Genomic DNA, 21,991 nt, shown 5'->3' with positions numbered 1-21,991 from the left:
TTCTGAGTTGTATCCTATATGGACACATAATACAATTCGCTGCCCCCAAGCATATTTTGATATAATATATTCATAAGGTTTCGGTAAAAGCACAGTTTCACTCTGGTCATCGTACGTACAAAGACCCTCGTGAATTCTTCCTATTACAATATTCATGTGCAATACGATTACATTATATTACCTGAGGGATACTTTTTGAGAGATGATTTATTCTCCCATTCACTTGATCAATGATAATAATTCCACACTGCTACCCACATGGGCTTAAAATATAATTCTAACATAACTAGAATTTAATTCATCCAACTTTGCATTTCATTTAATCAATAAAATAATATTAAATACTAGCGATAATGCTCGTTCTTCATGGAATATAATAAAAAAAGATTTATCGAAATCGGTCCACCCGTTCACGCGTGATGCCGTGACCAAGGAAAACGGGTTTCATTAGGTATTATATGTATAAAGATTTCTAATATATAAAGCATCTAACGAGACGTAGCAACGAAAATAATTATAATTTTAATTTAACATTAAGAATGTTAAGACCAAGGCGAGCAAAGAATAAAGAAATACACTATCTACCTATTTTTTATACCCAGTGGAAATCTCTTAAGCACAACACAATAGTACAATTATATTAGTATCCCAACCATTTTATACTTAAGAAGATAAGTCTAAAGAGTAATTACGTCTTTTGTGCTGATCTTAAATCTCATAGTATGTATTACTTTTAGTGGTGAACGAATTTACTTTGTAATCCAATATTTTTATTTTGCTTTTATTCTCGATCGATTTAAGTTTGGACGTGAAATTCTCAGGTTTTTACAGAGAAGAGCCGCAAATTTTTTATAGTTGTATTTTTTAAAGGCTCGCGCCAGTGAATGAAAACAATCAGGTAAATTGTGAAACATTGTTACATTTTCCATTCCTGCACATGTCGGTTCGATTATGTAGAAAACCATATTGAATTAATATATATTGAGTAGTTCTGAGAACAGGTGGTAAATAATTTTAATACCCCTAAGTGCAAAGTCACCAGCAGAACAACATTTGCCAGGTCAGCAAGTAATAAATTAATTAATAAACATAAATATAAGCTGTAAAACATTCGAAGTTGCTGAAGCGACTAGTGGGAGCACTAGACACGTCGCTAAGTTATAAAGCCTCTGGCAACTTAGCTCTCACCTGAAACTGTTCCCTGAAGTATTTGCTTTCTAAAATTACGATATTCCACCGGTATACAATATATTACTTAGCTAAAGGGTAATGTAAAAGTTTAATAAATACGTTACTGTAAAGACGGAGCTTTTGATCAATAACAATTTATAACAAATAAATGATTTGAAATCTATAAATATTTAAATTGTCGTTGTAACAATTATTTGGTGGCGATAAAAAATAAAACTCATTGTATTTATTATTATTTTATTGTGCCGTTTGTACAAAAGTTAAAACCGATATGTTTCACAAATATTAATTCGTTAAATTATATAAGTAGATCATAGATATTATTTCCAATCGAAAAATGAAATAAATGACAAAAAATGCCTTTACAGATAAATACGTTTTGATGTGAAGATACGTGTTTGTTTGCTGTGCCAATTGTCCTTTTCAATCCATTAAGTTAAAACGTTGTTTAAACACCGATGGAAGATGCAAATCGATGATTAAAACTTGAATTGGGATGTGGTCTGGCTTAGTGAGATCGTAAGTGGCGTCTCGTCTCGTCGTGGCCGGCTTATCGGCTTGCCATCAGCTTAGCTGCCGCACTCCGGACTGGGCTACAGCTAGGCTCTGATTGCTTTTAAGTCATATGTAAATTGAAAAGTTGTCCATTAATCTTAGAATTTAAAGGATAGCTATATTGAAATTGTGAGCCCAAGTGAGTAAATCTCTGAAAGTATTTTTAATTTTTAAATAGATTGTTTATATCAATTCATAAATTGTTTGGGGGAAAGAAGTATTTGAGGACGTAATGAGTACATTTGGCTGAAACTCCAAATATGTAAAAACTCAAAAGCATTTGAGTTATATCTTTAGCACAGCCTTTATCAGATGCCACTTTATTTATTATTTTTAAATGTAAAGATCTAGAGCATCTACCGTTGTGATGGATTGACAGAGAGACGACAATAACGAAATTACTGTAAGACTCTATGAATTGTTTTTATAAAAATAATTAAATATGTATGACTTTCATAAGTAATTTTATATCATATCATAAACATATATTGCAATCAAGAGTTTTATATAATTTTTACATATTTAATTATAAAAGTCCAATTCTGTATCTGAAATGTACGCAATAATGTATGAAAGCATAATTATTGCACGCCTCATAAGCGAAGCGTTGAGGTGGGTACTACTGTCACTTCGCGCAAAACATCTGATTTTTCAAACTTAAAATGTCTTTATGTATCATACATTGCACTTGTAAGATAATACATACACACACATATTAAGAAAAAACACTATTTTTAACGTTCATGATATTTTTGATGTCATTTTTGTTATTTAAACTAGTTAAAAAACAGTTTAAAAAAGTTCTGTCTTGGACGTCCGTGTGTCTGTATGTGCGGATCCTTTTTCTTGTTAACACGATAGCGACCGAAATACTTTACTAATCGAGTCTTTTTTTTTCTCTTACGCTTGAGTATGCTCAGGAATAGAACCCTTTCATTTTTCAGGGTCTGATTCGATGTGGTTTAATTGTTATTAAATAAACAAAAATAATAATTAATAAATAATTATTAAAAAAAAATTATGAGGCGTGCACTTTTGGATTTTCCAAACTATTTTAAAATTGCGTTCATTCCAGTTTCATGTCGTAAACAAAGTTAATTGGTATACAACTGCGTGGCGCCCTTAATCCTGAGTAAGACAATAAACAGTGTACGGGCAGAAACATATTTACTGAAATGTGTTTCTTTCCGTACAGTTAATGTTCAACATGCGGTAGATCAGATCAAAGGAAGTAAAATGTTTTGTATTGTTGCTATTTTGCAGGTTTATTTCAAATTTTGAATTCACTATCTTCTGAAATTTTATTAAAATGAATTACGTTGAATACTATCTGTACTATGAGCAAATAAAAATTCAATGAATTACCTATCTACTTTAAAAAATGATAATATCCTTTTTTACCACTATGTGCAACGTCTTGTAATTACAATTATTATAATTTATATTAATACAATTAATATAAAAACGTGTCTTCACAAAATAAGAAATATAAATGTTTAATTGTGTAAATCCTTGGATCACATAATTAAACCAAAAATAAAGTCAAGCAATCCTCACAACAAAAATAAATTTAGAATCAGCAGAGAAAGTAAAGTAATTGCTAAGTCCATGATTACTGCCGGGGTATTTCTTTGCAGAAATCTGAACTTATTGTCGGTTAAATAGCCCGCGAAGCCCAGGGGTTGTTAAGGCGACTTTAAGAAGTCAGTTCATTTGAAAATCACTAGTGCGTGAACCCTGACGAACTACTTGGAAATTCAGAGGGCTTACTTATTGAAACCCACTTTCGGCGTGTTCTCGCCGGCAAATTATTTGTAATTTTCGCGTACCTCAAAAACCTAAGTAGTGATGACTTTACAAATTCAAACGTACTAACTAATTTAACATTCGTGTCTCTATGTCATAACACTTATTATCTTAGGAATATTTTTTCTTTCCTTGAAGTAATTACTTACTTATATAACTACGATAACATTATGTCATACAGATAATATTATAAATCCTCAGATTTCCATTATGATAATGTTCTTAACAACTTATTAGGCCGACATCACACTTGCCTTTCTGAAATTATTCTATCACTACCAAATAAATCTACGTAATTAATAAGAGATTTGAAAATACATAACCATTTGTATTTCTGAAGGATACTTTTATATCACGAAAAAGCGGAGCGCCTGGGGCTGAAATCTGAAATCAATTTAACTTGTTTACAAAGCACGCGTCAAATAGACCGAGGAGCCTTTGTGTAAATACGACCTTAAAAATATTTTAACCAAAGGCTGCGGTCTGCGTGAAATTGTTATTGTTAAAAAAATACTATGTTTCCCAAAGAAATAATAAGAATTAAACTTTTTATTGAGGGTTAACAAAATACTGATTTATTATTTGTGTATTTTTTAATATCTTTAGTTCAATTTTATAAAAGCACGTCTTTTGTATAAAGATATTTCATTATTTTAGAAATAATGTAACGTTAACTGTTAAATAATTGAAAATTCGAAAGAAAAATAAAAGATTAACTCAAAACGTGAACGTAGCATCGACGTAGCGTACGTAGCATTTTTCGATCGACATTTTCGATATGAATATTTTAAAACATGAAAGAAAATGATTTGTTATGTTTCGCATAGAATAAACGTTTCAAACACCTAGTGTAACATGTTTATTTCAATATCCGAGAGCAAAGAGCACGGAGAGGATTGCATAGATCTTTAAACTCCGTGGAAAATGGGAGCACCTTGCTTTGTTTAAAATGTTTTATCATGTTGTTTGCGATGTCGCTCCGTGGGGACCCCGTGATCATGTCGGGTTTTATTTTAATTATTATGAGAGTACTTCCTTATGTAAGCTGTATCAAGATGAACAATTTTACAGATTAGGTACAGTTATGTGATGAGTTACGGAATGATTCACAAGTAAGGGGTTGTGAATTAAGTAATATTATCAATGTGTTATTTGCATTTGTTTGGAAGCTTTTTGAAAAGCTATTCCCAATTTTGAATATTTATTATTAACTATTTCTATTTTCATAAAGGCTTGCCTAAATACATAGCTGCTATTATCCGACAAGCATTACTCTGTGCACCAATATTAACAAAGTACGTAACGTTAGTCTGTGCTGTTTGCGATGTTCTGTGGGGAACTAGTTATGAAATCCGTAGAATATCATGAGAGCGTATAACTTTCATATTTATCCTGTTTACGAGTACGTTATGCGGAATAAATAATCCTTTGCAGCATCCCATCACGACTGTGTCAAAGGCATTTCATGCGCTTAATCTATTTATGTTTACTTTGTGGCGAGCGCTCGGAAACTAGTGGGTTTTAGCCATTTAATTATAACTGTTACAACATTCCATTCCACATTTGAAATAATATATTCGTTTAGTTCGCTTAGTTCGTATTGAAACAAATAGTATTCAATATTTACCGTGTATAATTAAACGTTTTGCATTAAACAAACTTTGGCTCTACAGTTGCAAAATAATATTTAAAACATAAACTAAGAACATTCAAGTAAATTAATATAAAATAAACAATTATACAGATATTCAACGAATGTAGAACCTTTCCATTTTTAAACTTCTGTTAAATACAAAATTCATTAGTAACAATAACTTTTGTGACACTATTTTCATTATATATTTATTGGATTGTAGAAGAGCAAGATAATCAATGAAATTAGGGATTGAATAGTGCCTTAACTTAATTTTGCCGGGTCTCCGCTTACAATCAAAGGTTATTGGTAAATCCTAATTCGATATATAAGCCCGTCCAATCAGGACATCGATTAGATGATCCCTTGAAAGGCCTTACATAGGGAATTTATACAGCACCTGATGGAAGGTTCATCTGCGTAAATTTACTTAAGTACTTATATAATATCGTTGAACTCGTTTGATGTTTAAGGGTAAAGGGTACCGATCTCATATATAGATTATTTCTTAAATATTGTATTACGTTTAGGTATTACTAATCTATAATAAATAGAGTAGATAAGAATTTAAGTTAAATAATGAAATTAGATTATCTCTTAAGACTTAAACTCTTTAACTCTTTGATCGGATGGTATAGCTCCGATGGTATAGCTATAGAAATAACTTTGAGCAAATCTGCGAAATACAAATCGTATAATTTTGCCATTTTTCTATACTGTGACTTTATGAAACGTACCCAACTGTCGTCGGCATCTTTGATGGGATCTTTGGTGATTTGTTTGTACAAATAGAATTCATTTTGCTGCGAACAAAAAATCTTTGACGTGACTGAAATGAAAATCCGACGGTGGAAATTTTGTTTTCTTTTCCTAAGCTCCTTTCAAACGCCACGTGCTTTATATTCCTGTACAAAATATGAATAAGATAATATTATTTTCCTGTTTCTATATACTTGCAGGTTTTCATGGGCTGTTATATTAAATATTGATTTTTCATTTTCCTGATAATTTTGTGAAATGAATTGATTTTTATTTATTTCTATTATTAACATTTGACTTAAGTATCTTAAGTATCTTTCGATAGACTTACTACCAATTGCGTAATACTGATTTTTAAAAAAGCACCGTATAAAGAATTCTTAAAACTAAGTTAGAGTCGTACCTTAAAAAAAACAGTAATAATATAGATTTAACATATCTAATACTAAAATATATGGCGACTTGTTGCGTCCATTGCGAACTTTATATGGATGAAAATATCTTACCGCAGATACTATCAAACGCAATAAATGTCTCACTTTACGACACGTTAGCTCTACCCGTCATTTCCTTGGAAAATATTTTACTTCACGCAGACGTCGCTGTAATAAACTCAGGAGACAGGTGCGACCCGTTTAATTTCTTTGTAACGAATTCGGTTCCATGTCTAATGAGAAGCTAAAGTTATGACGTCATTTACATCCCTCGTAAAAATTTGCAGTAAAGTTTAGAAGTTATCCGTTTTGAGAGCGCTAAACGTTGAAGTAATATTTTGTTGCAATGGTAAGAATATTGAATTATTTTAATGTTGGTTTAATCATCCATTGTACATAAATGAACTTGCGCGATATCCATATTTTTTCTTGATACATTATTCCACAATTTTCCGAGGCCAAAATCGCAAATTAATTTATCGCAGCGCTTTAATGTACCTCATTAATATCGGCTCAGCATTCAGCAATACCAAGAATCAGATCTATCGATGCCAATTATAATAACATAACATATCCGATTACGCTAATACGGGGAATACACCCTTGTCTATATTCCATAGTATACAGACACGAGAGAGTAATTAACACAACATATAGCCATAACTTAGCAATTTGTATGTTTATTCGTATTTTAAAACGCAATCTCGGAGCTAATTTCGTTGTGGAGGGTGGATAGAGCCGGGTGGATCGCCTCGGGGGAGGAAAATCATTCTTTTCTTCAGTTATTTACTGTGCCGGCGACAGTGGACAATGAGGGGCTACGTGACCGATCACAATACTCTTTGATTAGCAGTATATAAGAGCGAAACTAGTTCTCTTTGCTCTTTTTTGAAATGGGCCAATTTCATGCTTCATTTCAGCAATATTTTGCTAATTCAGGCATTTATTTAAAATCATCACTTCGTGCTCTATTTCGTTAGAATTTACATTGTTAACCGTCTGTTTTGTTCTTATTCATTTATTTGTGAATACGAGTGCAAAGCACTTCCTATTTCTTAGTGAATATTATCTATCAATGAAATAATTTGTCTTTCAAACAAACCATCAGTTTTATTAATTTATTATATTATTAATAGATAAACGAATAGTTCAAGAATGTATACAGAATTGCGGTGCATTTGACTAACAAGGTGAGCAAGGCCTGAGCGGATTACACGAATTTAATTTACTAGACTGCTTGTTTAAATGGAGCGGATAGAGTATATACCCATACCATATATACCGCTGCGGTCGTATCCATACTCCATAGACAAGCTAGATGCAAATGCAATATCGTACATAATAAGACATACGTACCCTCAATTCCGTACAGTCTAATTTGTGTAGAACATTCAAACCGAGGTCTTGAATTTCATTAAATTTTCGCGAGGAAGAGATTTTCTTTATTGATTAAAATTTGACTGCGCTATTTGTGAAGGGATTATTTTTTATTACGGTCAGATTCTCACACTTGATGGTTAACTTTTATGATGGGTACATCAGCAATTTTTTTTAGATGATTTTCGGTAATGGAAGGGAAACTGATAATCATCGACGTTAGCTTAATGAAACTCGTTATTACTGAATTTTATTTAGATGTTACAAGTTTATCCATGTGAGTTTTATACTCTACATTTTCCTTTACATTATAAGCCACAATACAATTGTGGCATATTCAATGATCGATATAGTTAAGAAAGCAATAACTTCTAAAGTAACATTTACAAAAGTAAATATCATCTATCCTCGCTCCTAGAATTAACATTTCATCTTAATCCCACGCCTGTAAGACACCAGTTTGAACTACGACCTTTCCGTCAAACCCACGCTTTGATATTATTTCTTAGATCAAAATCATAGGTAATTGGGTTGTTAGACTGAAACAGTGTGAAAATAAATGCACATACCAAATGCTCTCGAGGGTATCTCTATAAATAAACGTAACTTACGAGAAAACATATTTAATTCACTCTGACATTTGACACTTGACTCATCGATACATCTATCCAACATCTATCCTTTATTTATGGAATTCTCTCCAAATATCTCATTATTTGACATTTTAGAAAGAAAACAGAAAGGGATTGAAAAAGTGCTACATTACCAATAAGTGAAGTTGAATTATAGAGAGCTGCTGTTTCGAGTGCCCTACGAAACAAAGCAGGGCACAATTATAGTACACGAGAAAAGCATTATAAGCAAATGGTTTACCTACCTTTATACTATCCAGAGCCACTTTAATACGAATAGAAGTTACGCTGAGCATTTATGCGATTTCTTTTCCACTTTACCCAGGCCACAATCGCAATCTGGAAGAACTCCAATAAACAGGAGCTATGAAATAGAAACAGTGAACTCCGGAAACAATATGAAGTTCAAAAGTAGGCAACGTTTGCTCGCCTTCATTAACTTTAACTATTCACTAAGGGTTGGGCAGCTGTTGAGGAACAATCCTGTTAATGTCCGTAAAGATTTCATGGCGCGCAATGCCCAAGTAATCCCTAAATTTACACAACTCAAATACTTTCCCTTATTTTTATAGACACGTTAAATGCGTCAGTATGAAAAATATACAGGATAATGCTATACCCTACAGCAACATCATTAATATAAGTATTTATTATGATTATTAATATTGAAGAAAGAAAACGTAATAATACGCTCAGTGCTCATAGCAGAATTTCTATGTTACGTTTTTAGCCCATACTTCATGGTCAATTAAATGAAAGAAACTCTCCACTTTGATGTACCGCCGACCTGGAACTAATTACAATCAGGCGCGAACGACCCTTTTTCCCTTGGCTTCAGGTTCTTAAGGAGCAGTCAACGCTTATTGCTTAAGTTATTTTCCGACGACCGTAAACTTTTACGGCTTTTTAATGAAAAAAATAAAGACGAACTAATTTGGATGGTAACTACTTTAAAAATAAAATATAAAAGAATGTTACCTGCTTGGTTGTAGAAATAGGTAGGTACCTTATGGAAGAAATTTAATAAGAAGGAAAAGCTCACTTAGGGCAATCATTATTAATTACGTCGTATCGATGTATCATTTACGACCGACATTTATATAGGTAAGTACACCATACAATTTGATTATAACAAGTAACTACATTTTAATTTTAACTTCAATTCCTGGTATTGATTCATTGTTAGATTTTCACTGTCGCATCCTTTTTTTAACGATGATTTAAACTATGTATTAGATAGAATGTATGTCATTAAACTCTTTAAAACACAACACTCTTATTTTAAAAGCATAATATTATAATGTGCGTTGGTTTAAAAACTAATTCATTAAATGCTATACAGGGTGTCCCGCTTTCGGTATACTAAGCGCGAAGGGACTTGTAGTTTTGCATACACTGATCACATAAAAAATACTTAAATAACAAAATTACGCGAAAAATTTTTTGCTAAATTTTTCCTTAAAATCCATATATTCGTCTCTAGCTTCGCGCAGCCGGCATATACCGCTTCGCTAATGTGAGTATTTTGTCTATGAAAACATAATCTTAAACGATAGATCACATGCGGGTGGCAAAGTTGGGCGGTTTGCTTGTTGGGGGTGTACACATGGAATTTTAAGAATTCCTCTATTTAAAAAAAAATGCGTCTGGAATTTTATAATTATTTTTTACGTACTCAGCGTATGCAAAACTACAAGTCCCTTTGCGCTTAGTATACCGAAAGTGGGACACCCTGTATAAGGCGATAATCCAACGATTTATCATTATAAATTTCCTGTTTAACGCCTTTCTTTATGCATCAAAGTAACTACACTGACTTTGATGTATGAACCCTGGAGCTAAGAAAAACTAAAGAAAATTTTAATTAAAGCGCTGGACAAGAGTCGAGCTAAATGAAGCGATCGTTTATATTGTAAACTTTCCTCGACCAGTGATAAAAATTAGGTATATTAGACTAAAATGCTTTATGTTGGTAACAAGTAACAGCCACTAAACATTATAGGGTTGGTAGAAATATTAAGTAACACTGAATTACAAATATGCCGATATAATTATAATAGAAAGCTCTTCCATTGTTCAGAACAAACAATTATGTTACCAACAATTAATTACGCTTTGAAATTATTGGCATTAATTAATATAGAAGTGTTTAATGGGAAGGTACACTTGAACATTAGATACATTATCACCTTACAATTAATATAAAATATTAAAGTATTGGAATTCATTTTCTTTATTATTTGTTAAACAAAGAATGTGTTTGAATAACATCTCGGTCACAATATTTCTGGCAAAACATGGAAACTTGCTCACTATCCGAAGAAAATGATCAAAGCAAAAACGGGCGCTTCATACTTTGCTAGGAGGCCGGGAATTCACTTAGAATTTAATATATTTCATATTACTAACTTGAAAGGAATACTACACCAGACAGGCGCCCTGTCAAGTCTCAAGCCCCGTCTCTCATACCACAAAAAATCGTTCTAAAGCATATTTTATTGACAAAGAACATTTTAAATTTTTAAATACACTTACAATTTTTGAACGTATAAAAAAGATTGAAGAGAAAGGCTTGGATCCGGAAAAGTGTATTTAATTTCCTTTCTGTAACGAATATTAAAGATTTATCTGAAAGTATCATCTAATATAAATTGCAAATTCTAATTAAACGTGTTTTTGTTGAACTTTCGTAATACGTACTTGTATTCTTATTTCTCGTTGTATTTTATAAAGATTTTAATGAAATGAAGTTACAATTTAATTAATGTTCAATTATATAGTCTGATGCTCGTGTTTCCGCAGTGGGAAATGAACAGACATACAGCTCACCGCAGCGTGACCTAGTTTGTCTGGAAATAGGTCACGCTCGTGCTTTAGTGACAAGGCACTTCCATATTCCAAGAACAATTAATTCTTATGCTTAACGATCCGAGCTAATATCTTTAACCATTAATTGAATTCGTTATTGTTTATATATTAGTTTTTGTTGGTTATTAATTAATAAAACATCTATGGATAATGGAATGACACACATAGAGTGACGATAAATCAATCAATCAATCAATCAAAAACAACCAAAATTGACATGAACACAAACACTCAGACGATAAAATACAAGTAAAACATTAAAATAACCGAAAAACAGAATCAATCGTAGCCATCAACCGTGTATGAATTTTAACAGGTTTTCAGCTGGTTTGATCTGAATGCAAAGAGCACAATAAGAGTTGAGCTTTTGTTAGCAGCGTGTTCCGATATCCGAACGAAATATATGTATAATGTTTTACGATACGCTCCTTGTGTTACGGGGACTTGACGTATGACGACTCTTTGTTGAGGCAGAAGATTATTGTGAGTGCGTTGGTTTGTGCAGATTTATAATCAGCATATACCTACTTGGAAAAATGCATTTCAACCATTGAGTTATTTGTATTATAAATAACTAACTAAAGATGCATTCTTAACAAATAAAATGTAAACGTTAAGTTCTAATTATGAACAAAAAATGAATCTAGACTATTTAAAAATTTTAACCTAGAAAGCAAATAAAAAACTTTAAGTTAATTTAACACTGAGTGAATTTAAAAATCCTCATTCAAAGAATTCAGCATAAATAGTCTAGTAAATAGTCCGTTGACAACATACCTAGCAATCTGGAACATTAAATATACTGTGCCACGGTCGGCCTGAATTCACGAATACCTTGAATTGTATAATGCAAGCTATCTGCTGGAAGCTGTAAATGAGCGGAACAATTCACCTACATAGATCTGTGAGTAATTAAGTTATGCAGTTAACATGATGGTTTGTGATACACTTTGGAATGCTCAGTAATTGCATACAAGTAAATCGTGAAGTGCTGTGTACATCGCCTGTGTCACGAGGTACTAGTTGAGAAATTGGACAATCTACTAACGTATTCATTTTAAAGCGCAATTGAATATACAACATTTATGTAAAATAATGGTAATCTTCAAATTGAAAACATAAACAATTTATGAAAGACCTACTTGCTTTATTCCAATGAATTTATTTATTCCAATATAGCACATGAGTAGAAAAAAGCAACGATTTATAGCAACGATGTTTATAGTTTAGAGTGTATTTATTCTGTCAGAACATTTGGAATGATAAATTCATTAAGTTGTACACAAATCATTAGATACGCCTCTGTTTACAAATTTATTTCCGAGACCAATAAAACGGAGACAAGGATTAAGGACCCAAATCATTCTGTACCTCTTCAATAAGCCCATTTGTATTCGCCAATCCCCTGAATATATCAATTCCTAGGTAACTGTTGAAATGGTTAATTCCAAATGTTCGTAACAGCTAATCAGCCAAGCGCATAGTTGTTATCTAGTATGTAAAATGAGCATTCCTGAAATCTGCACTTCAACCAAATCTACTCTAGAGAAAGTTATTCCAAACTTTGTGAAATAAAACTAGTACAATAGACGACTCTTCATGGTCTTCTTTACTATCTGAACTTGACTAGCCACCAAGATCATCACGACAATGGTCTTCGCCCAACCAAGCCTCGATCAGTCTCTTTCGTCTGGCTGTCCATAATTTTCTAAATAACTCTATTTTTTCCTGCAAATATAAAGAAATACATTATAAAATGAATAATTTATAAGTCTGTTACATTATTTTTAAAATCTCAATATAATATTTATAAAAAATAAATGAAACAGTTACAACAAAAAACTTACGTAGTTTGCAGAGCATTTGCAGAGCTCCTGTTGCACAACCATGCGTACGCGACTCTCCGCGTCGAACTGAGTGCATGCGGCAAGCGGCGATTATTAAACTTAGAGTAGCCTGTACACGAAGGATGAAACAACTGGAGCTATTAGATTTTTATAGTCTGTCCACTATAAGAATTGCTTTTTGACAGCTCGACGGGTGATACCAGAAGTGATGTTCAAAAGATTATCGATTGTGATACCATTTCAATTATAAATTCAAAATATTATCATAAATCGAATCAGGTACGTAAATAATAATTACAACGTAAACATACTAGTAAGATAAGTAATAATAAGACCACATATATCTATGCATTGTATGTTAAAACTAAACTAAACTAAAATTTTATTATTTATTGGTTTCTATCTTACAATTTGGTTGTCTTTACGTTTAAATTATATAACATAATAGAAGAGTTTTTCTGTATCAAATATATTTTACAGAGTATTTTTATCGATTATTTTAATCTATCGACCCATCATTGAATAATTCTGTGTAGGCATCACTAAAGGCCGCTGCATACGTGACGGGATTTTACCCGGACGGGACGTGACGGGAAGTTTTGGAAACATCGTTGCATACAAAATGTATCCAAATACGTATATGTCACAGGAACATCGACGGGACGGGAACGTGGACGGGAAAAATATCGTCGCCGACGATGTTTAGCACGTCCCCGTCCCGTCCCGTCCCGCACGTGCCCCTTCCCGTCCGTGATTTCGCTACGTATGCACAGTCGCTCCGTTCGTGCCGGAGAGATTAATAGTGACGCCTTCCAAGTATCGAAAATGGACGACGAAAAACTGATCGAATGTGTACGCTCTTATCCAGCGTTGTATAATTTAGCGAACCCACAATATTTAAATACAAAATATGGCAATTTTACGCCATAAATAATTTTTATAAAAATTATTTATGGCGTAAAATTGCTGTGAAATTGTCATACAGTGAAAACGGTAAGTGTTATTTAATGAATATATTGTGGTATTCCTAACTATACTTAGTCCTTTTCACCTATGATGATTCCTGTGACACTTCATCGTGTTCTGAATTACGTATTTTATGTTTAAAATGCCAAAATAATTTTAGTGCATAATATTTTTGTTTTATGGCGGCATTATTACCAAAAATATAAAAATGAAACATCTTAAGCTTATAAATCAAAAACAGTATTGTTTAGTTTAAATTCAAATTCAAATTTCTTTATTTGCAGAATGTAGATTACAAAGATGTTAATGTTTTCTTGACGGTCGTAGCTTCTTCGTCATCTAGAGCAATAGCAATTAAAGCCAATTCTTGAATTGAAAAATCCATCTTTCGTTGTTCACAACACTAGCACGTTAGATCAGAATCACGTCACGGTGCGTATGCGTTTGCTCCACGTTCCCGTTGTGAACGAGGCAATCACGTGCCCGTCCCGCTCACGTCCCGTCCGTGGTATTTTCCCGTCACGTATGCAGCGGCCTTAAGTGGGCGGGACCTGTCAATGAAGTACGATAATTATTTGTATGACATTTTAACATAGACAATACAATCCTACATAGGCGTGAAGCTGTCAAAAAGCAAATAATATAATGGACAGAGTATAGAAGTTTGCAATTTTGTATCACTGGGTTACACATGTAGACCACGCGACAACTGTAGAGTTAATGATGCGTTTTTTTATAGTTAGAATGATTTAAGAGGAAGGCTTTTAGATGTTTTTACTTTTTAGTATATAATTTATTATTAGTAGATAAAACGGGCGAAGCCGCGGGGGGAGAATTAGTATTACTAAGTATATTATGATTTTCAAACGTTTCACTTTAGACTTAAAAATATTTTATTCGAAGGCCTGCCTATTTTCAGGATTTTTAGAACGTTTATTATTGTGTATACCTGAAGCGACGAAGGGCCGCTAGTATTATTTAAAAATTTAGCTTTTAGTTCAAAGGATTAAGCTCGTTTCGTTGTGAAAATTTCAAACTTTTATATTGCTTCGGGTATTATAGAATGTTGAATTTTTAAAAAGGAGGCAAGTACGAGTTTATTCTAATTCCATATATAATATTTTTCATATTGTATATTTAAGTATATTTTAAAAATAGTGTTAGGTATTTGTCGAAATTATTTGAATCCCAAACATGTACCTAATAAAAAACTAAAAGGGTAAAAACGTTACAAATAGCTGCTTGCGCCATTATTAAATAATCATCAACAATCAGGATCGAATAAATTAAGTACTTACATTGAAGAGCCCTTGAATTTATTGAGTTCCTAAGCCCTGGTTACTCGAAGGCGAGTAGTATATGAACGGTTCAATAAGCAAAGCTCGTATTGAATAGGTTCAAATATATGGTCAGACGTTTACTGGCCAAAGCCGAATTGCAATCTTCGTGTTCAATACGATGCCATCATATACCGGATCGGATGTACGTTAGTTAGGTCACGCTCCCGCTATCCGTAAAGCTTGAATCACGTTTTCACTATTTGCTCTGCGCTTTTCGCACTAAGGTACAGATAAAAGAAAATTCTAGAACAATAGAGATATAACACCGTATTGGGTAATGAATATAAAATAGCGCTACATTGCTTTCCTCGAAAATTGGCTTTGCATATACTAGTAATCGCTTTTTAACGACCTTTTTAGTGTACACGCCAGTTAAATAAGCGCACAATCTTAAGCAACTACGAAACAAAAAGCGGGCTAATATAAAGTTGCAGTCGCTTAAAATTTGTGTTATAATGTAGTTTAATAGGAAAAATATGTATATATAGTATCTGTATGAATTAATTATTTGATTAAATAAATGTTTATGTTGGAATCAATCAATGACAGTAGGACTCAATTTTTCAATACTTCTTATAAAATCTATAACACAATTCAGTTTAGCTATATAAATTTAAATTCAAAAAAGTGTACGAGAACTGAAACTCCCACTGCTGCTTATGCATTTTATTAATGCAAGACTGTCATCTTAAGGATAGTTTACGTCGGTAACTTTGCTAAACAACTCAGAAGTGGCATAGTAAAAGAAGCGACGCTTATAACTAAAATAAGTTTGGGAAGTTCGTCGAATAACTTCGGTAAACACAAATTGGATTAGCTATGTTTACCTTCACGCGTCTTCGGGTTTGATTATATTTTATCGATATTAATATTATTAACGAGATTGACGATAGAGAACAACTTTCAGATATTATTTTATAACGGTATGATGACAGATATATTACGTGACATTATCTAGAACTATCAAGGATAATCTGTAAAATGTTTAGGTTATTTAAATTATACATTACTTTCATTATGAATTCGAAGTTGGTATGGTCATAACTCATAGTAGGTATTACAATATTGTTTGGTTTTGAACTCATGTGATGTCTGTTGTTCTACCTATTACAACTTATGACATACATTTGTGTCGCTGTAAATATATTTATTATTTAATACTAGTGGTCCGCCCCGGCTTCGCCCGTGGTAGTACATATTTCACAATAAAAGGTAGCCTATGTCCTTTCTCGGGTATCAAAATATCTCCATACCAAATTTCATGCAAATTGGCTCAGTAGTTTAGGCGTGATTGAGTAACAGACAGACAGACAGACAGAGTTACTTTCGCATTTATAATATTAGTATGGATTAATTTTAAGTTCATTACTTATAACTTTTTCAGCGGTTTGGAATTTTAGTCGATCGTTATTCATTAAATTGCGTTACTATTAGAAATTTGCAGTTCTGATGAAATTTCAGTCTTGGCTTTGTTTTAAAGCAAAGACTGAATTTCAAGCAAATTGAAACTTAGTAAAATAAAACAGTAAAGATAAAGCAGTCTGTTTGAACTCAGATTTACTCATTAAATTACTTTTCAAATGGGCAAAATATATACAATACTGGCAATACTGGCAAAATAAATATTTATACAAAACCCCTTATTAAAATGCCTAATAAATATTTAAAAATGAACACAACAAATCATGGATCAATATGGACGATCAGTAAATAGCAAATAACGATGCAAATGTGATTACGGCTCGTTTCAATTTAGCCCGTACATAATATAATCATGTAAACATTAATGTTATTAACCTGATGTTTTAAACGCTACGCCTCTGGCAAATAACGTAAAATACTCCAAGTTAATGAACAACAATTTTAAACGCATGAAATTATTAATTTGTTTCCAACTGGGTCAAAAGCATGTTAAAATCCACTTAATTAATTCGATGCTGTTACCGAGTTCGTTTTCGTTTTAAAGTGCTCGCTAGACCCTTAGCCGTGACCTAGCTGACGCTTTTAGTTTTTTATAGGCATATATTTTAAGCTTTATCTTTTTAGCGCTTTGCGCTATTATTCTCATATAATATAAAGAATAGTGGAGAATAATCGTTATTTGAATAATGTGATTTCTTATTAATATAAGTAGTAGTATATTTATTTTTTATCTAGGATTTTCCTGCACTAATAAAAACTATCTTTTCGATAACAGCAAACTCATATTTCTCTGCAGCAAACCATACAGCAAACATATCCGCTCTACGTTATGAAACGAAAGTATTCTGATGTGTAAGATAGAGTCTACAAATTATAATACTTATCACTCTTATTTAACTATTACACAGACGCCAAAAAAAATTATCATAGTGTATCAATAAAGTATTTCCACAAAAAGAGGCCCATATTAAGCTAAGCCTCCACGAGAATGTGTATAATGAGTAACTTCCTCGGAGTTATAGCTAATAAGCGGAAAATTTCCCCACAGAGTGTGGAGTAATAATTACACTTAATTAAAATAGCACAGTTCCTAAGTCTTCAGAAATTCAGAACTTGATTTCCAATTAAAATGACGGAGAAGATAATTCCGTTCCACGGAACCGTAACTCTTATTATATCCCTTTTTATTAACTTTGCTTTTGTATTTAATTGGCAGTTATCAGAATTAACAGTTTAAAGAGTCATCGTCTGTATAAAATGGAATACCTACTTGTAAAATGCGGATCAATCGAAGGGGAAAAACAAACTCTACATAAAATAACAACAATTATTTATTTACAAAATTTATTTCACATTACAAACTACACACATCATATTATAATGCCCATATTTGTATGAATTAAGTTAGATACTCAGCTTTAGTAGAAATACGTTTTTATTCATGGGAGCGAATGCGACAACGATATATGGATATCAAGTAGATATAGCATTTGATGACCTCTTCAATTTCGGAATAAAAAAAACACGCAGGCGGAGCCGACGGCAGAGTCTAGTTGAAACTAAAAGTGAAAAACAAATTGAGAGCTCACCAATAAAATAAAAAGCTAGACTTGTTTAGTTTTGGAGAGCAAATACGATTCACCAGAGCAATGAATCGCGGAAACGAATTGAGACCGATTTTGCTATCGTACTCGTATACATCGGTCGATATTAATTTCGTGGAAAGCCACAACAGATGTCGACCATTCATCAACTATTCGTATAGAAAGATTTTGAGGTGAGCTGCTCTTATTCATTTATTTACCGTTTATTAAAATTTTCATGTCCACCAACTTTACGATGAATTTTTCGCTTCGATGGATGTTCAAAATCAAATAAAACAATAGGGAAACCCTTTGAAGTATTCAATAACAATTAGTATGCTCTTGGAAATATATACCGAATCAATACCGTTTCCAGTAATCGCATTTCTTATTCGTCTTTATAAATATCCTATATCCGGAGGCCCATCCTATTCCCTTCCTTTACCTATCATTTCCTTTATTCCCATCATAAATCCTATCCCTACCTCTTTTTAATGAACAACATGGCAGCGGAATTAAATTACTTTTTACCTCAGGAGGGTACCAACCTTCACAGTGTTGGAGAATCCCTTCCTGAGCATTCATGCTCGGGCTGCCCTGCGTACTCTGGGGAGGGCAAAATCCCGCTCAAGAATACCACCAAGCGCAAACGAGCAGATAATTCTGTGCCACCTTCATTGTCCGTAGACTTCTGCAATGTGAGAGGCCTGCATTCTAACCTGAATCCCGTCCATCACCACCTAGAGACAGAAAAGCCGGCATTGTTGTTTCTGACAGAGACACAAATTCGTCCACTCTCCGACACAACATATCTCTGTTACCCAGGATACAAACTGGAGCACACTTTCATCCCACGAGCTGGTGTGTGTGTGTTTGTGAGGGAGGATATTAGCTATCGTCGCCTTGTCGGTCTTGAGGGCACTGACCTATCAATTATCTGGCTCCGTGCGGACTGTGGTGACCATCCCCGCATCTACGCATGTTTGTATCGGTCACATAGTGGTGATGCAGAAACCGACCGTCTTATCGAGCACATCCAAACAACGGCTGATGCAGTACATGAACAGATCCCCTCCGCAGAAATAATTATATTAGGCGATTTTAATGCCCATCATACCCAATGGTTGGGTTCACGTACCACTGATCATGCGGGGAGATCTGTACACAACTTCGCGATGGCTTACGGTCACAGACATGTATATATAAGTAGACAACGCAAGTACCGCGATCTGTATGAAAACCAAGCGTGTCATATTTTTTGTACTGACCTTGACGCGTTATGACGTCACGAGCGCTTTTTAGTGATGTTAATTTCATTTTACGCTAAATCGATTAGGCCGCCACTCGCGCGGCGATTCTAGTATCGTCCTATCCCATCGAAGTAAATCGAAAGAAATCAGATCAAACTAGATCTATGTCTAAGAGGTAGTCAAATAAATGAATCGTAATCGATTACTAAATCGATTCAAGACAGAAAAATGATAATTACCATAGACAGAGGGATGATAAAATAAAGTTATAAACCTTTTAATATTCTAACAAGTAAACTAATGTGTTTTAGCTTTTTCTTACATATGCCCATTGAGTTACCATGTACTACGTACTAGAGAGGCCATCGAAAGAAAGTAATGAAACTGTCAATCAATCAATCTTTATGTCCCGTTGCATCGATCCATTTTCCTTTTATGTTCGGGTTACTTGGAAAACTGAAAAAACAAACATAGTCTAAGCAATAAGGAGTTTTCTTAAAAAACTCCCAAGATGACACTTTAACTAATGGCGTCCATGTCATAATATTTATTTTTAGTACCTTTGTATTAAAATACTTAAAAGTTCTAGGTCAAGTCGTATTAAATGACAAAAAAAATCTATGCCTTTTTTTCTGAAAAATTGCTCCTTCAAATTATCATTTATCTGTTCGATTATAAAATCGATTAGAATCGAGAACTGTTGCATCAAATGAACATCACTAACCACAAAATTGGACAGAAAAATGAGAACAGAAAAATGAGAAGACGCTATTCATTGCTTGTTATCATACGACGCGATCTTTACCGTGCCAAGTAAAAGCCGCAATGTATTCCGAATCATTTCGTATGATTTGGTATCCGTGTTTGTCACGATCGTTTTCCACAGATATTCTTTATTTGATTTTAAAATAAATAGTGCATATTCTGATTAGAAAATTACTTACCGGTGGAAGGAAACATCTCTGCTAACTCGGCCACTCACAGCTGTGGAGTTTCTACAGTTTATAACGGCGTAATTCGGCATTTTACTTTATTCAGCTTCACGTCTTTCCTTGGCGAACTGCAAGCGCGGACTGAGTGTAGGCCAGTGTCAAGTAAGTTTCATAATCGTAGTTTGGACACGGGAAGTACATACACTCGCTTAGTCTATCTTGATATATGTCCGTGCTTACGGTCTTACGCAACTGGTCTCTTCAATAACGAGACTACCCGACATTGCTGACCACACACCCTCTATACTAGACCTTCTGCTGACCTCCCATCCGGCTAATTATCAGGTAAAAGTCGAAGCCCCTCTTGGGACTTCAGATCACTGTTTAATTCGGAGTACAGTGCCAATCTTGCGTTCATCACGGCCCCGTTCACTTGGGAGCCGCCGCGTTTGGCACTATAGGTCAGCAGATTGGGATGGGATGCGGGAATTTTTTGCATCCTACCCTTGGAAGCAAGTCTGCCTTGCACCTGATCCAAGTGACTATGCTGACTCAGTTGCAGATGTGGTGCTGCAGGGAATGGAACTTTTCATTCCAAACTCTGTAGTACCCGTCGGCGGTAAGTCCCAGCCTTGGTATGGTCGTCCTTGCAAAATGGCTGCTCGCCTGAAGCAAGAGTGTTTCCATGCCTGGGCAGAAGCAATGTCTAATAAGGATCCAAATGCTAGTGCTCTCAAAAAACGGAACAACTCTGCTGCCAGGGCCTACAAGAGGAAAATATCCACAGCAAAGTCGGAGTTTATTAGCAGCATAGGCGAGAAACTGTCCAAGGAAACTTCTGCAAGCCCTCGCTTCCACCTTTGCGCCGGGAAGATGATACTTTAGCCCACTCCTCCAAAGAGAAAGCCGATCTTCTGGGTGCTCTCTTTGCATCCAACTCAACATTAGATGACAGAGGAAATGTACCGCCTACTATCTTGCGGTGCAAGAGCTCCATGCCGAATGTGCATTTCAGACAGAATGCTGTGCGAAAAGCTCTCTTCTCTCTTGATACACATAAGTCGAGTGGGCCCGACGGTATCCCCGCCATTGTGCTGAAAAGATGTGCTCCCGAACTGGCACCGGTTCTTACAGAGCTGTTTCGGTACTTTTATAACACCGGCATTGTACCTGCCTCATGGAGGACTGCCTCAGTGCACCCGATCCCTAAAAAAGGCGACCAATCGGATCCAACCAACTACAGACCAATTGCTATTACCTCCCTGCTCTCCAAAGTGATGGAAAACATCATTAACAGCCAGCTATTGGGTTATCTGGAGGAGAACCAGCTGATCAGTGACCAACAGTATGGTTTTCGTCATGGACGGTCGGCTGGTGATCTTCTAATCTTCTTAAC

General features: G+C 34.1%; 1 protein-coding gene across 1 annotated transcript; it reads left to right on the top strand.

Annotated features, from left to right (window-relative positions):
- The first annotated feature begins 18,916 nt into the window (after positions 1 to 18,916).
- On the top strand, positions 18,917 to 21,480 carry LOC149903433 (uncharacterized). Its single transcript, XM_090108923.1, has 2 exons — positions 18,917 to 19,609; positions 20,941 to 21,480. The coding sequence occupies exons 1-2, from the start codon at positions 18,917 to 18,919 to the stop codon at positions 21,478 to 21,480; spliced, it is 1,233 nt and encodes a 410-aa protein (XP_089965049.1).
- Positions 21,481 to 21,991: the final 511 nt, after the last annotated feature.

This window comes from Colias eurytheme, chromosome 13 (assembly GCF_061535395.1).
Source record: "Colias eurytheme isolate Ceu_HAF_F1 chromosome 13, ilColEury1 Martin Lab GWU primary, whole genome shotgun sequence".
NCBI lineage: Eukaryota > Metazoa > Arthropoda > Insecta > Lepidoptera > Pieridae > Colias > Colias eurytheme.
Note: the sequence above shows the minus strand (reverse complement) of the source record. Positions and strands in the feature narration are given on the sequence as shown.